General features: G+C 38.9%; 1 protein-coding gene across 5 annotated transcripts in view; it reads right to left on the bottom strand.

The window, feature by feature from the left end:
* FHOD3 (formin homology 2 domain containing 3) overlaps positions 1-16,729 on the bottom strand; it is a 368,131-nt gene that overhangs the window by 9,632 nt on the left and 341,770 nt on the right. For 4 of the 5 annotated variants that reach the window (XM_066326999.1, XM_066327008.1, XM_066327017.1 and 1 more), the window contains 2 exons: positions 12,180-12,351; positions 10,070-10,231 (listed from right to left, as the gene is read on the bottom strand). In XM_066326999.1, the coding sequence (XP_066183096.1) occupies positions 10,070-10,231; positions 12,180-12,351 (334 nt within the window). Of the gene's footprint in view, positions 1-9,237; positions 9,276-9,550; positions 9,628-10,069; positions 10,232-12,179; positions 12,352-14,906; positions 14,937-16,729 lie in introns of all 5 variants that reach the window. The other variant, XM_066327035.1, reaches the window with a different exon arrangement.

Below are 16,729 nucleotides of genomic sequence, written 5' to 3'. Positions count from 1 at the left end.
GAGTTCCTCTACCTTAGGGTCATGGACATGTTCCATCATCAAAACTGAATGCTGTGAGATATTTTCCTTCCATGTTTTATAGACAATGCAAAATTACATTTCTCAACCTAGGTCTTCACTCTCCCTGCTTCACTGAACTTTGTCATGTCTCTAACTTGACTAGACATAATATCTTGGCTTGTAAAACTCTTGGCCTGCTGCAGATCACATTAAACTGAGTTATGGAATGTATTTTGGAGGCAGTGACAATAAAAATAAGACTTTCAAATGACCTTTTAGGTTCTTCAAGCAATTTTTAAAACATTTGCTATAGAAACATAACATAGAGTGAAAATAACTTTTACTCTTGTCACAAGCAAAGCCTGCTGAGATCCCACAACCAAGAAACTAAATGTTGTTTTTCTGGGGTTAGAGGGTATGATATTCTTTGTTAATCATGAAATCTAGAATTCTATTTGATATTCTGGCAGAATGCAGTGTGCTTATGATGAACTCAATGAATTTGACTCTGTCTGTTGGGTCAAAATCTGCAGAGATACACAGCCCTTGCACTGCGCTGGGAAAGTTTTTTATAAAAGTAATTCCTGAAGCATAGCTTTGTCAGAGAATATAATTATATAGAGTTTGGTCGTTTTTTTAAACAGCAAATAGCACTTCTAATTTCCTCTCTCTCTACCTTTTTTTTTTTTTTTTTTTTTTTTTTTAAGATTCAACAAACAGTGAAGATCAGTCTGGCTGGTGCCATTTATTCTTGCATTTGTAATGTCTTTTGGCATGTGTGTCTACATTTGAGTGAATCACTTGTAAGGCAGAATAGATGTGACCATTCTCCTGCTCAGGCAGTCACAGAATGAGTGCCATTCCTCCTACAAAGATGTGGCAGCCACAGAACTTTCTCTTGGTCCCAGCTGCAAAGGTAAAGCAGCTGCAAGTTGCTGATTTGAATGAAGAAAAATCCTTGTGGCTGTAAATTACACAGTGAGGACAATAGGAAGGGCAAATTGTAAGAGACAATACAGTCCAGCTCCGTCATCTCATTTCATTTAATGAATCTTAGGGTTTTTTCTCTTATCTATCCACATCCAGCTTGCACACTTAGTCTATGTTTTCATATATTTATATTTAACATATTGTCTTGGACTTTATTACAGTGAATCCAGCAATGGCAATTTGCAACCCAAAAGTTAAGTCCAGACAGACTTGCTCATATTTTCTTATTTTAGTCCTTGTCATATTTTTAAGCCACTGTCTATATAAGTTATGTTTAATTATGCACATATCATTGCTTAATACAGGTAGGCCTAAATGCTTAATAGAAATATTATAACATTATGTGTAGGTGTAGTGATTTTCTTACAGAGGTTTGTAGGTGAATTTTTGGAGTATATCACACACTTCTCTTAAGAAGTACAGACAACTAAAATGTGGTTTTTGTCTGGGTCAGCCACATAGAAAGCTCTAAGAACCAACACATTATTACATATTATTATTCTGCAGCTTTGCTTTGAGTCCTGTCAACACTTCATAGATGGCACAAGTCTCTCCTAACAAGAAATTCAGTAGGTCACAACCACCTCTGGGTGTAACTTATGGTGGCTGTGACATAAAGAGGAGTCTAGCAGAGGGAAAGGAAAAACCAGTATTTCATAAGGAAAGCTAAATTTTTTTTCCATCTCCAGGTGTTATGTTAAAGGGAACAAAAATTAACATTGCTTTAGAGAACCTGTGCTGCATGAAGAGCATATGCATTTTCAAAGTAATCCCCTTAAATTTACATGAATTCCACTATGAAGAGTTACTACTAAAAGCAATCCTGCTGCCACCTCTTTCATAATTTCTCCCACTTCACCAGTCAGAAGTGATTCCACTAATAATAGGTAAAAGCATCAAAGGTACAAAGCTCACCAGCAACCGAGGCTGCATGACTTGAGTATATAGTGAGCCATGACACTGTTTTCAAGACCAGACTATGTATTAACAATGCCCAGGTTGGAAAAAGACAGGATACGGGATACAAAAAGTAAATCATCTAATGTAAGTGTTTAAGGCCTGCAGCCTTTACCTTTCATTTGGAATTTAAAAATGACCCACTAAGGGGGTTTATCAGGCTCTGAACACAGAGATGTCTCTTAGAGAGTGACTTGGCAGAGGAATGTGACTGAGCTTGAGCAGCTGGGCTCTGCAGAATGCGAATTAATTATTCCCATTAGGAATCCATGTTGGGGAATAAACCCGTAAAAGGCATCCTCTCTGTGGGCCCATCAGATGAAAAATAACTGTAATCAAAACAATATTTTAAATTCACTAATCAGATGGTGTTATTCTGCCTAGAGAAAGCCATATATATACATACATAAATTTTTTTTGCCTTAGTTCTGGGGCAAGAGAAATGCAAAATAGCTTTTTGTGAAACATTTTTGTTCATCTTCTAAGAGAGACTTTTCTCTAAACACTTCTGACACTTGTGTTCAAGCAAATCCCTGCCTCCCAGCTCCTCCTGCTAATCTCCTTGGTGGCAGCAGAGGGCTCCCTCTGGCAGCTGTGGCAGCGCCATGCTCTGGAAAGCCACACAAGAGATGGTGCGTGTTTGCTTCTGCAGAAAGGCAGCGTGAAACGCCGCCCTGTACCTCCCTGCCTTCTCTCGTTCCCACATGAGCTGCTTTCCAGAAGAACTCAGTGCTTTTGTCAGCCAGCAATTCACTGCCGCCGAGTTCTTAGTAAGATGCTGAAAGACATGATCTTTCAGGAAGGAGGGATGATGCAAATAAGGAACAAATTACTGACCAAAGAAAAATTTGCAAGTTATTTTAATATCAAGAGAAAGGAAACAAAATATGTATTCTAGCAACTCTCGATTAACGGTGTGCAACTCAACTACCCCTATTTTTTTAATACGTAAAACTTAGGTATCCTACTTTTCGGAATGAATCCCGTGACAAGAATTCAAAAGCATTTGCCTTTAAGACACATCAGATAAAATGAAATCAGAGTGCAACATCGATGAATTCACTGGTGCAGTGAATGACAAACTGGTAAAAGTGAAAACTTTGTATCTCCAGTTACATGCGAACAAATGGAGTAAAATTATTTCTTCTTCCTACAGAACCACAGCTGAAAAAGTAGCAAAACTGTGTATCATAGTGGATTTTATATAGAAAATGTCAATGCCATTATGCTGTTATCTGGGAACAGGAATGGCTTTTTTTTTTCTACATATAATACTGACAGCACTTGCTCTTTATCAGCTTCCCCTGCATTACCTTCAGCTTGCTCTCTCCTGAAATAAAGGAAGCGCCACTTGGCTCAGAAGAGATGGCCAGAGAGATTCCAGCACTTGTCAGTCCTTGTCTAGAAGGCCATGGGAAGTTGCATTTGGTTCTCCCAGTGTTGGAGACACAGCACAAGGATGGTCTGGCTATGCTGTCAGATCCTGGGGGGACACTGGCTTCATCTGGACAGACACTTAGTCCCCTGAAGTGACAGCTACTATAAAACCACCTGGGACCACCTATCGTAGCAGCAGCTTTCTCCTCCTTCCTACACCACGCCCTTTGGGCATGTACATGAGAATTTCCGTGTAGTGTTCATATCTCTCTTCTGCCTCTGAAGTGAAATAGGCAGGGATAAAAGAGATGTAGTTTTTGTAAACATTGTATATTTAATTCTGACTTCCTCATCAATGCAATGCAAGGGACTTCTTGCCCCTTTTTCAGTTGCTGCATTGCAACAATGCTCAGTTATAAGCAAATATCACAATCCACAAAATCACTAAGAGTGGTACAAGAAGAATCCAACACAAAGTGAAAGAATGTACATATTGGTGCAGGCTAGTATAATTTGTTCTGAAACTTCTATTAAAAAAAAAAAAGTAATTTTAATGAGAAAGTTTGAGGCTATGAACCCCAAAATAAGTAATTTCTATCAGAATAATGCTCATTTTAGAAATGACTCACAGATTCCTCTAATTTAGTGAATGGAAATGTGGAAATGAATTTAAGCCTCTTTAACAAGCAATTTTTAAACCAGATATTTAAACCAGACTACCAGCCTTTTAAAAACCCTTTTGTTTTGAAGGCTACATGATGTAGAACTGTACAGGATGAGTTCAAGTTCCCTCTACAGTGCTAGGACCAGGCAAACACTCCTGAACAAACCCTGTGGTATGAGAGGTATGGTCTGAAACTCATGGAGACTGCCAACAAAATATAGAGGTACTTTACATTTGAACATGCAAAAAATAGAATGTCAACCTCTATCTGTCAAAATCAGGTATCTTAAAAGAAAGCTATTAAAAACCCATGTAGTACAAATTGTAAAGCAGAAACCTAAATCTTATAATGTGTGCCTACTTAGAAACGGTATTGCCATCAATTACAATGGACAAAACCGAAAACCTGGAAGCAGCTATTCAGCCTCAAGATTTAAATAAATTTATTACTATCAAAACTCATGGTAAGTCCTATGGGTAATGCAACTGATGGCTAATGGTTGTGCAACAGGCAGGTATGGTGGTACTTAGTCAAAGGCTGGACTTGACAAAATTGGAGGTCTTTTCCAACCTGAATGATTGTATGCTTCTGTGATTCTACCTCTCCTGTTTGTTCTCCCACAGCTGTTGATGTTGGCCTCTGGCACAGATGAGATAAGGGACTACAGAGACCTCGACCGGACCAGATAAATCAATCTTTAGAGCTTACTGTGGTCAACTGTATTTATTAAGTCATTAGCTATTATTAACAATTTAAATTCATTGGTTTTGTTTTTATTTATTGTAGATCATGGAGTTTTATTCTCCTACTTTTGCAAAGATCTTGCCATCCTAAGGATGGAAGAATGCATTACTTAAAAGACATCCAAGACTCAGGCTATCTTGGCATCTAACGAAGATAACCTTCCAGCTGCCAGAGCTCTAAGTGCTTTATCTCACATTCTGTTTTTATTCAATACTTACATTTTTTAAAAACCATGTAATGGCCTTTTGAAGGCTCAGTACTTTCTGTAGGGACAAACAGACCTTTATACTGAATGCCATCAGTCATAGATTTACTTTTTCTAAATGCAAAAAATGGTTCCTAAATATGCATCACTAACTAGATTACTCTGCCCCGTACTCCTGATAGGATCCAGCTACTCAAATCCTAAATAATTAATTGCAAATTCAAAGTAAAGTTGTTTGCCTTTAAAGCATTTTATATAGTCTTTCTTTTTGCAAGGTTTTCATTTTTTTAAAGTATAATTTCCATTAACTCCTGCTTTTAGTCAAGACTATAAATACCAGAAGAACAGTCTCTCTCCTGGTATTTTGGCACTTCTGTACATTTTCAAAGCCAGAAAAAGTAAGTGGAGAGACATGAAACTGAAAAAGAATAAAAATAACAAAGAAAATATAAAGAAAAAGTTAAATAACGCACCCTATGAATGCTCAACAAAAAATATGCACCTTTGGATTCAAATAGTGTCCCACGTAGTACTTTGTTTGCTTACAACACGTTTATTCCAAAGCAGCACTGCATGTGGTACTAAAACTTGTCTAAAGCTGGTCTCCATGCTTGGTCCTTTGGCAGAGCTCCTTCCTACATTTTAGCACCTCATGACACCAGGCTGATTCCTATTTCATTTTTACAGTATTAAATACTTGACCTAGGATGTTCTGTAGCTAAATTTAATCCACCAGCCCAAAGTTTACTTGTCTAGGATTCAAGTAAACTTGACTCAATTCCTATCTCCACCTACATGAGTGGTGCCGCAGACCCATTTCTGCATGATGATTTGTAAGTATTTTTTACTCCCTGCAAGCCATTACACAAATAAATCAATAAATCCTGATGAGATGTTTCTGCTACAGGGTGTATTATTAGGTTAACACATGATTTCAAAGCCTGATAAAAGAACAAGGCATTACATTGTGTCTTTTTTTTTAACATCACAAATCAGTTTGATCAAGTTATCTCACTCAAATATTAAATTAAATTGTGATTCAATCATTATGTGTTCAAAGCCCCCTTTTCTAACTTAAATCTAGAGCAGATTTTCCATTTTAATAAAATTTAAGAGTAATAGGAGTGTGCACACACACTCTGAGATAAAACAATGTGTGGGAGAACAAGTCTCTCAAACCATCACTGTGCTACTCATCATCAAATACCAGTCACACCCGGGCCCTACATTACAGTTCATCATCCAGGGTCAGATGAAGACCTAGATGCAAACAGTGCTGCACAGCAAAGCCAACTTTAAAGAACTACTTCCTTAGAAATTAATAGCCCTGTTTGGCTATTTATTTCTAAGGAATTCACAAGTGGTGCTCACAACTTTTAAGCTTTCGCAAGTGCTGCCCAGCGTATGTCAGAATCAGTACAAATATCTTCCATATCCTTATTCATGTTTATTAAACTGCAGTATGATTTTTCCTGATGCTGACTCATAGGAATTGTATCATTATCCTGTGACAGATCCATCCAGTTCAATGAGACCAACACAGAGAGTACCTCAGCAAGAGTCTAATCCTCAGAAGATTGATTTTCTCTTAAGGGATCTATATTTAAACAGACAACCAGGACAAGAAAGAAAACAGTAATATCTTCCTATTTGCTATGATGAAGTTTTGGGAAGGCTCTTTAATTAAATATAGATAAGTAAAAAGTTGTATCTGATGGATGAAACTGCTAGTCTTCCTGAAATTTGGAATATGAAGTAAAGTGATTCTTAAAACTTTCTTATCCCAACTTTCCCTTGACTCATTGTTATGGCACCATTTGTGAAGGATTTCCTAAACTTACAGGAGAACTAGACAATCCTAATTATATTTTCTTTATTTCATTGCTAAGTTGGACATCTCCCTATAATGTTACAGAAAACCTTCTCATAGAAAGCTGCCCTTTGACTGCAAGAACAGAAACAATATATTTTCAATTCAATTTTTTATGCTTAATTTTAAACATTCAACCATTTAAAACATGTTGAATTGACATCTCTAGTGGCTGGGGTCTATTTATTTACACACAGGTTATAAATGTAAGAGAAAAACCCCCAAAACAGCAGAAGCTTCCCATGGCAACTTCCCTTGAAGCTGTCTTTGAATGATTACCTTGAGGGGGTGACAGAGCATTTCAGTTTATGTGGCTCATTCCGTCCTGTGGCTTTCTGATGAACAAATATGACTGCAATGCTATTTTCTCAGATGCAAATGCCACTTTAGTGTAGGTAGTGTAGGTAGGCAGGTCACTGAACACCTGTCGTAAGGCAGTGACTTCCAGTTGATTACTTCTAAATGACAAATTTTATCCAGAAAATCTTCCACTGTGTAAACGTCTGGCACAGAATATCTCCAGATCATCACAGGAACCCACAAGTTAAGCACTTACCTCATACCTTAGATTTCTTTAATTCACTTCAGCTCCCACTGAACAAACTCCTTCCTAGTAGTCATATCTTGATTTATCAGTGACCCTTCCTATCTTCAACCAAGAGATACAGACATTTCCATCTGTCTTTTGTTGGATGACTCCCTGCCTTATTCCTCCTCCCATTTTATAGTTCTGCTAATTACCTTGAGTTTTAAAACTCTTCTACATTATTATGCCCTAACCAAGCTCTCTCCACACCAGATACAGCCACACTGCTCAACAATTACAAAAGGTAAAATCCTTCAGATGAACATGTCGAGACGTCTCATTTTCCCATTGCAACAATTTCCTGAATTTAACATAACTTTTTCCATAAACCTAGTTCTGCTTTCCCCTAGTTATAAATGACTTGAGTAATTAGTTGCTTTATTGTTTTTACTTCATATATCACTGTATTTTTTATGGGAAAAAATCCTTTGCCCTTGAGAACCTTCTGCTGGAACCACAGCAAATGTTTATAGTGAAACTGCATATAAATCTTTTGGGTTTCTGATTTTGCTAAAACCAGATATCTCAGTTCATGCTCACTAAAATCTTTGCTGAATACTAAGTAAGCCTGACAAGACTTCCAGTTGTGCACTGAAAGCAATGAGACGCATGCAACATGATGCACAGGGAGAATAATTCCTTTCAAGTGAGTTTCTCTTTGATGTCCATGAATAGATTGAATACTAAGCTCATGGCAAAAGCCAAAAGATGGGTATGGGAGTCTGAAGCTTGAAGGTGATGAATCAAACCTATCAGATAATAGGGTCTCTTTGCTCTACAGGTAATAAATATCATAGTGTGTGCTAATCTAAATCATTGAGGTATGCCTAAAAATCTACTTTTTAATATGTTTATATGTTTCTAATTGGAATATCTTCTGCTCATTTAACTCACATCATGCATTAGCAAGGCATGATCTCTCTTAATTTCCTGAAGATGTCATATAATTAGCTGAGTGTATTTTAAAGATAAACTATTTCATAAATTCATCATTCAGGTATATTGACTATCTATCAGAGTGAAGCATTTTAGTTAGGATATTTTCCTTCCATGCTTCTGCACATGTCAGCTAAAAAGGACATTAAACGACTGAACTTTATGTTTGTTTTGAAACTGTCTTTTAATCCACTTAAGAGTCTCATCCAGATCTTGAAGAACAAACAAACACAAGAACTGGATTCTATCATGATTAATTACAATGGAAATCAGTCCCAGCCTAAACATTTACTGAATGTTTAATCCCTGTTAATGTTTTTACTGACTATAAAAGACAGTTCCATTGAAAAATAGAGAGTATTTTTATTATCATTATCCTGTTTTGTTGTTTCTGCAGCAAGTGCTTCCTTGGGGAAAAAAGTATCTGGCAAAAATTAGGAATAAGAGGTTTTGGTTTATGTGTGTATGAACACAGTGTTGCCAACAGAGGAACTACTTTAGCATGGGATAAACCATGGAAACAGGGAGAAAGCAGGGAAATAGGTAAACATACAGGAGAATTCTTTGATATGCACAAGCCAACTGCACAAGTCAGCACGTGCGGAACACCAGAACTATGTGGGGAAGTGGGTAGCAGCAGGTGATGCCAGAAAGACGTAAGGCACAGCGTATGACACAAAGACAGACAATCCAGTGTCAGCTCATTTTCTTTGTTTAGAGACTGGCTCATCTAATCAGAGTGTCCACTTTGCTCTTGCCACATGCAGATGTTCCTTTCTTAGCATGTTGAGGAAAGTGAATATGCTTTCAGCACATGCTAGTTTATAGCAAATACCAAATGTTTTTGATCACCCATGATGTTAGAACAACTCCACAAAAAAGAAAATCTGTGTCATTTTTCACTCACTGTTGTTGTCTCCTCTTTGTCCTAACTTCCCAGAAATGCTAAAAAAATGGATGGAAAGGTAGTCAAAAAGCCACATATGGTTAATGACGTTAAACACTAAAATCTTATGTTCTTTGGGTAGTTATCCTTCTCATAGTATTTGAACTAGTTTCTGTACATGAGGGGAAAAAAAACCAAACAAACCCAGACAGTTCATCACTTCTTAAACACTGGAATTACTAAACCATGAAACCAAACTCCTCAAACTTGGGTGCCACAGCTCAGCCCCAAGGCCACACTACACCATTGAAAGACCACCTTATAAATGTGCTACCTTTTCTTCCCAGTGGAAGTTAAACTCCTCTATAACCACTTTGCAGCCAAGCAGCAGTAGACATTTTGTTTTCAGGACTGCGGAAAGATAGCATACAGCACGAGAGAGAAAGATTTTAAAAGGTGAAATATCTCAAACTACTTTCTGCTTTATGAATAAGTTCAGCTACAGACACAGCTATTAATCTCTATGCCAGTTCACAGTAGGTTACAGCATTTTAAGCAGTCTCCATCTGATGTCCTGATCTGAATTCTCTAGTTATGCATAAGTACTGTCATAAAGCACCATAAACCATTCTTCTCATTCTGCTAAGGACATTTCAAGTTCTGTAGAGGATAGAGTCATCCACTGCATACAACACTGTTTGAACACTAGTAAGAGGAACGTAAGCCAATCACCAGCACACACTCAAGCCACTCCCAATGCATGTCTGCCTACCAAAGGCCTGGTTCCTACACCAACAGACATAAATATTTGCACGTTCCCTTATTTTGAGCAATTTAATAGCCTTATACTCACATGACTTCCTATTTGCTCGTGACCGCTTCCTCTCTCTAGGCACTGCTCGCTGGCTTGGCACTTGGGTGGCAGACTTGACAATGCGATCCATGATCTCATCCGCGGCGTCATCCGTTGCGTTGGGGGAATCATCGTTGCCAGCATTCCACGAACCGATACGGCCTGGAAAAGTCCAGCAAGTGAAATTTGGGGAAAAGAAGACAGGAAGTCTCTTGCATCACTTTGGTTTTGCAATTGGGTTTTCTGGGAAATTACCACAGGCAGCTCAATCATCCCGACTTCAATTTGACCAAAGAAGAAGAATCTGCCTAATGGAGAATATTTCTAAATAATAGCCTATACTCTTTGCTGCACCAGCAGAGAGCCAAAAGCTTAAACACAATTATAATATATATATATTTATATATACACTTTCTTTTCCTTTAAGCCTCTGTGTCTTGCTCTTGACCATACAACTGGCAAATGTCTGCTAGAGGCTGCCTATAAGCCAAGGATGGATAGTGTTGTGTGACCATGTTTCTCTCTGCTCCTATTACAAAGACAGTAGAAGATGTGGCACATCTTAAAAATTGATGCAAATCAGAAACACAGCTCCTTTTGTACTGAAAGAAAGACCTAAGATTTTCATCTGTATCACTACCTATCGCAAAAGGAGACAAAAAAAGGGCATAAAGTGTGGTTTGACATATCTTGTCACCTTCCCAATGAATTCACCTTCTTATCACAGAGCAGCTATGTGTCCTGGCATGACTGTGTGCACTGTTACGAGTGGAAGGGTTGTTGGCAAGCTGAAAAGCTGAAAGCAATTTTGGTTAAAATCACAAACAAACAAGTGAGCCATGTTTCCAAGTCCAGGGCTCTGGCACTCATTTCTCCACAGAGCACCGTGTAACTCATCTTTGGGTTTCTCCATTACTGGCTACTGTTCTGTGTGTATTTTGTTTTCAAATTATTTGGAGGCTAGTGTGCAGTGTGAACACTTGACAGAGAGCTTGCAAAAGAGTAGATGTGGTACAATTGCAAGCAGCTAAGAAATCACCGACAAGGCCATTTTATACTACATCCCTGAAGTCCACAAACAGCTTTGATTAGGCATTTACTCGGCTGCCTTGTCTCCTGACTTTTTCAGGAGCAGTTCTATTACAACAGTGCTTCTGACAAGCTCTTGTCTGGCTCTCTCATCTTCTGCCTTTGTTGTTCTGGGGAACACAAGCTGACTCCCACAATTAGGACAGTCTCCTCATCAGCATTCAGTGAATTACTTCAGCTGTTCAGCTTGTTGCAGTGCAGCTTGAATTAATTAATCTTTGTACTTTAGCTAGCTGAGTAGCTTCTTACATTGGGGTTGAGAAACTTCTGAATTAGCCAGGATCATGATTTTGAGCTTTAATAAACTACACACACAGACTTAGAGTTGGATGCTGTGGATGTGCTATCAGTTGTATAAAAAGAAATGCATCAAGGAAATATAAGATATTCAGATATGAAGGAGAAGAAATACCAGAGAAGAAAATGAAGACTTGAATTTTGGTGCATCATTTCTATTCCAAAACCATCTTTGATGTATTGCAAATATGGGAGTAGTGAGGGGAAGACAAAAGCAACTACCCATTTTCAGTTTAGCAGGGAGGTGGTTAAAAGACACATCACCTTTTTCCTACCCACTTTCTCCCCAGTTATTCATAAAATGCTGCAAGGTCTTTTCACTTGAATTTGAATTGCTACTTTCTACTTGCTTCTATTGAAAATAAAGAGAAAAACACATTCTGGATTCTCCAGATAGCCCACTTTGCTTTCTTTATGAGACCAAGAATCGGGGTGTTAGTGGGCAGTCACCATCATCATGCAGGGAGAATTGGAAATTTCTGCAGGCTTGGACTGCTGATGCCCCTACTCTGGCTGTGATCTATATGTTGAAACTTCAGGAAAATTCTTGTTCATCCCCATGCCCCAATACACTTCTGTCATGAAAACACCACTGGGATGTTCTCCTTCCCCCTCCACCTTTTCAGCTGCGAGTGCTACACAAGGGGGACACGGCCCACATTCGGGCCACTGTGTGGCTACCAGAGCACAAGAAGCGTGTCCAGGAGGAAATGTCGGCGCTCACCTCGGCTGGCCCGGCTCCGCGTGCGGACGCCGAGTGCCATGGTGCTGTCCCCGCCCGCGGAGCAGGTCTTCAGCACAGCCTTCATGTTCTCGTGCTCGGCAGCGTCCTCGGCGTACTGCAGGCCCTGGGGCTGGCTCTGGCAGGGCGGGGAGCTGCTGGAGAACTTGCCGGACTGCGGGAGGAAAAAGATTTCTTGTTTCAACTGAGAACAGCATGGACAATAGGCCAGGGGTTTGACTGCAAATTGCAAGGAAAGAAGTGTCTTCCCAGGCTTGGTTTGGAGTGCCGCTATTCCCAAAAGAGCCTAGCAACAGTTGCTCCTCTCCCAGAGCATTTACTCTGACCAGAAATAAGCCTGGAATGGGGTGACAGCAGGGAGCAGACAAGAGTCAGAGGAAAAATAGATACATTAGCTTGAGCTTTGTGATTTTGACCTTATGTCTGAGAGTAAAAGGTACAAAGCAAGGACTTGCTTTCAAACCTTTGATCCAGACTGGGCCTGATCTGAGGTCAGGCACAATGCTGAGAGGAACAGCATGAGACCCAACAGAAAAAAAGAAGCTGCTTTTCCTTCTGCACAATCAACTTTCAGTAGCAAGGCAAAATGGGGACAGTGGTCTAGGAAGAGACACCTTTCCCTCTTGCCTCTCTGCCTTGCTGCCCAGAAAACTCTCAGACTGCTCTAAAACACAATGATCTACAACTAACTTTAATACACATTATTACTAACACCTAAAAAGGCCCTGGTCCCCAAACACCCAGACAAATTATTTATGGCCAAACCACAAAAAATTGCAGTCAGAAGAACAAACAAAACCTTAAAAGAGGTTGAGGAGTCTGCCCTCTGCTTCCCAGTCACCATGACTGTGTGAACAACAGCAGCTACACTGGCTGGGCAGGCACAGCATGGGTACACAGCAGCCCCACCAGTGACGAAAGCAACCACCTAGGGATGGGTGGGAGCAGCAGAAGTGGGTTCTTTCTAAGGGGAAGGGCTTTCATTGCTGGGCTGCTCACCCTTCCCAGACTCTGCCTCCAAAGGGCTTGGATGCTGGTATGTGCCACTATGCTCTTATCTACAGAAAGGTCAAAGCACATTGGAAATACAGCCCAGACTGCAGGAAATACCGACCCTGTTGACAGCAAACAGGCATCAACAGATAATAATAAACCTCGGTACTCTCACTCGTATCAGCCCAACATCAGACACCAAAATATGTTTTGTTTTTTCTTTTAATCTTTCTTACTCTAATTCAGAACAGATGAAAGGACAAGTGCTGCATTCTCTTCTTCCTTTGCATAATAAACAACATTAATTATTCACTTGGTGATATCAAGCCAGTCAGTTAAAGGGATGCAAACCTGCAAAACCGTTCTGTCAGAGAACAGTAAATCAAAAGAAAAGACTGGACCCTACTTTCAGAGCTTTGATCAAGTCCCCATGTCAAGACTGCAAATTGAAAATATGTACTCTGGAAACCAATGATAAGATGATTCTATTTTAACACAGTGACTTTTTGGGGTAAGACAGCAAGTTAACCGTGTAGCAAAACACTGGCACTGAGCTAAATCTATCAGTATGAGACCTATTTTTGATAGTTAGAAGTTTGTTTTCTTGTTATGAGATTAGCTTGCAGCATTTTGACGTGAGAGGTATGCAAGTGCTAGAGTTTCATTTGTGAAATTAAGACACAGAAAAATATTAGAGAAAAACTCCCATGAAAGGGCATGCTGTTTTTTCATTAAAACTACTCTCTTATACAAAGTCGGTTGTCTAGCATATCAATACAATCTCCAAAAAATTCCAAAGGGTAAAGCCTTCACATAACCATTAGTTCCTGTTCACACAGGTTAGTTATACATTGGCATAAACAAGCAAATTAATGTAATTTTCTCTCCATGCCCTAAGCTATACAGCACAAACCATCACTGAGGACAAAGCTGTAGAGCCAAAAGTTTTATTTAATTTGCCTAATTTTTAGATGTTGCCATAAATTGTTGCCCAAATCTCAGCCTGTTGAGAAAATGACCACCACTATGAAACAGTGAGCATTAAATCCACATTGTTTATGTTCAGCAAATTGAAGAAAGCTCTAATACTGAACAAAATTGCATTGCACAAAAGATGCTGCTCAAATCAATAAACTTTTATTACTAATATAGCTAGAACATCACCTTCAGGAGCATTTTATGATAGATACATTAACTACTCCATGGCTCACCTCTATGATCAATGAAGTATCTCATTCTGTATTTATACAGCAAGGCAAGCAGTTAGGATTTGCCTAATATCCCTATATTCTGATGCTTTTGAAAACTTTATAAAATAATACCATGTGGGGTAACACAGCTAAATGAATACAGAATTATCCTTGTAATCCATAGCCCATGGTAATTTATGATCACCATAAAAAAAAAAAAATCACTGATTTTTTGGGTAATGGGAATACTTTGCAGTACATTACAGACAGTAAGGAAAAAAATGAGGAAACCTAAAATTATTAAGGCCTCATATAAAGATATCCTTATTCAAGAAGACAGGCATGCATACGGTTAAAACGGACTGTAAAAATGCATTTTTATGATTGAGAGAAAAAGGTATGAGAAATATGTCAGGGTTCATAGTTCCAGTTGAGGAGATGGAGCAGTCCATACTATCTGAGTTAGAAATTAGATGGCACAGCACACAGAAGACATGGGATGACATGCTTTGTCAGAGAACCATACCTCAATGTCCTCTTCTTCATCGGTCTGCCACTGGAAACAAAGGACAAGGTGGAGAAGGACAAACAGCAAGATTTAGGAAAGACAGCACCATCAAACCATGACAGAGTAAGAGGTAACCATGGTACTGTTTATGCAATAGGAAGACATAAAAATAGAAGACATATAAGGAATTAATTCCTTAGACAATCAGCTTTTTTTTTTTTTTTTCCCCCAGCTGATTGTATGTAGAGCAGACTGTCACTGTCAGTAGGGATGTAGAAATTTTCTGATTTTCTTACAGAAATGGTGAACTGAAACTACTCCTAACCCATCCTACTTCTTTCCCTTGGGTCATGCAATTATTTGCTCCACGAAAACTGACAACATTAGGTAGGACTGCTTCTCCTTCTTGCAGCTCAGTGCAGCACAGGGAGGTCCTGGCTGTTGTTTCTCTCAGTGCAGAGGTCAACCTCTTGGCAATTCTTTTCCTCTACACTTAAGTGTTTATTTTAATTCCTTTTTTAAGCTGGGATTTTTCAACTTCCAATTCAACAGAGCACTCAAATCAAATGCTGGGAAGTCTTTCAATAAGTGCTTAAAGTTATTTAGTAGCTGCCTGATACCTGATCTTGGAAATCAGGTATCAGGCAGCTACTGAAGACCTTTAAGGTAATTGGGAGATGCAATTATCCATTATTATGCAAGGCTTTCACCCTCTGTGACAGCAGGCATCTAAAACTATCTTGATGGTTGCACTACACTAAATGCACAAACTACAAAAATATTGTGGGATATGGAGTATTCTTAAATTTGGGGATTTACAGGGAATTAGCAAACTATTTAGATCTGTATTCCCAAATGCCTTGGGAATTCTTCACTGGGTTAGAAGATGCCCCACATGGAAGTTTCCCAAAGAAAAACATGGCTTCTCAAGTGTTTGGGCTCCTTGTTTCCATAATTTTCAGTTTGATTGTTTATAAAGTGCAAACACAGTCCAGAAATTTTATGCTTTTTTTTAAATTAGTGGGTTTTGTTTTGTTTTTCTTTTTAGAAGAAGTATTCCACCAATAGTATTCCTCTCCCTAGTGTTACTAATACACATTTTTGACCTTATCTTCATCTCAGCTCTGATTTCTGTCTGGGATTGATACATTCTGTTCCAGAAACATTCATCATTAAAAATGAAAGCTTGATTTACTTTGGCCCTCACTTTAGTTTCAGCACAATCTCCATAAGAAGACTAGCTGTGACTGCTGAGCAGCACATTACTTTTTAAGGGTATGTTTTATGCAAAGAGTGAGATGCTTATTCTAATTTGGACACAGTAGTACTGACAGAAACACAGGCACTGTGCTTTGCAGAGGAACCATGGAAGGTATGTTCCCTTTGCATTAAAATTATCTGTCTTTTTTTCCATCCCCTGGGGGGCAGAGAGTCACTCTGTAAAGAAAATCTTCTGAGGAGGACCACTGTTCAGTTCACTTTTTGTCATGAGTAAGAAACAGAAAAAAGAATAGGAAGTACAAACAGTCTTGTATTCTAATTCCATCTATCAATCTATCTCTCTGTCTTTCTATCTATCTATCTATCTAATATAATGCATCATTCTGTACATCCAGCTAATAGGTAAAGGGCAGCAAGAGCCCAAGTTAAGCTAAACAACACAAAAAGACAGTCAGGGCAAGGTAAAATAGTAAAGAACACACATTACAAAGACTGTGCTCCAAACTAAAGTGTGTTATAGTATTACTTTATCTCAAGCTAGATTTTTACAGGGTAAAGTCCCAGCTGCTGGCCTTCCAGCCCACTTAATCTAGAAGTGATTTGCTGTGGAATCACTTCAA

This window comes from Sylvia atricapilla, chromosome 1 (assembly GCF_009819655.1).
Source record: "Sylvia atricapilla isolate bSylAtr1 chromosome 1, bSylAtr1.pri, whole genome shotgun sequence".
Taxonomy (NCBI): Eukaryota; Metazoa; Chordata; class Aves; order Passeriformes; family Sylviidae; genus Sylvia; species Sylvia atricapilla.
Note: the sequence above shows the minus strand (reverse complement) of the source record. Positions and strands in the feature narration are given on the sequence as shown.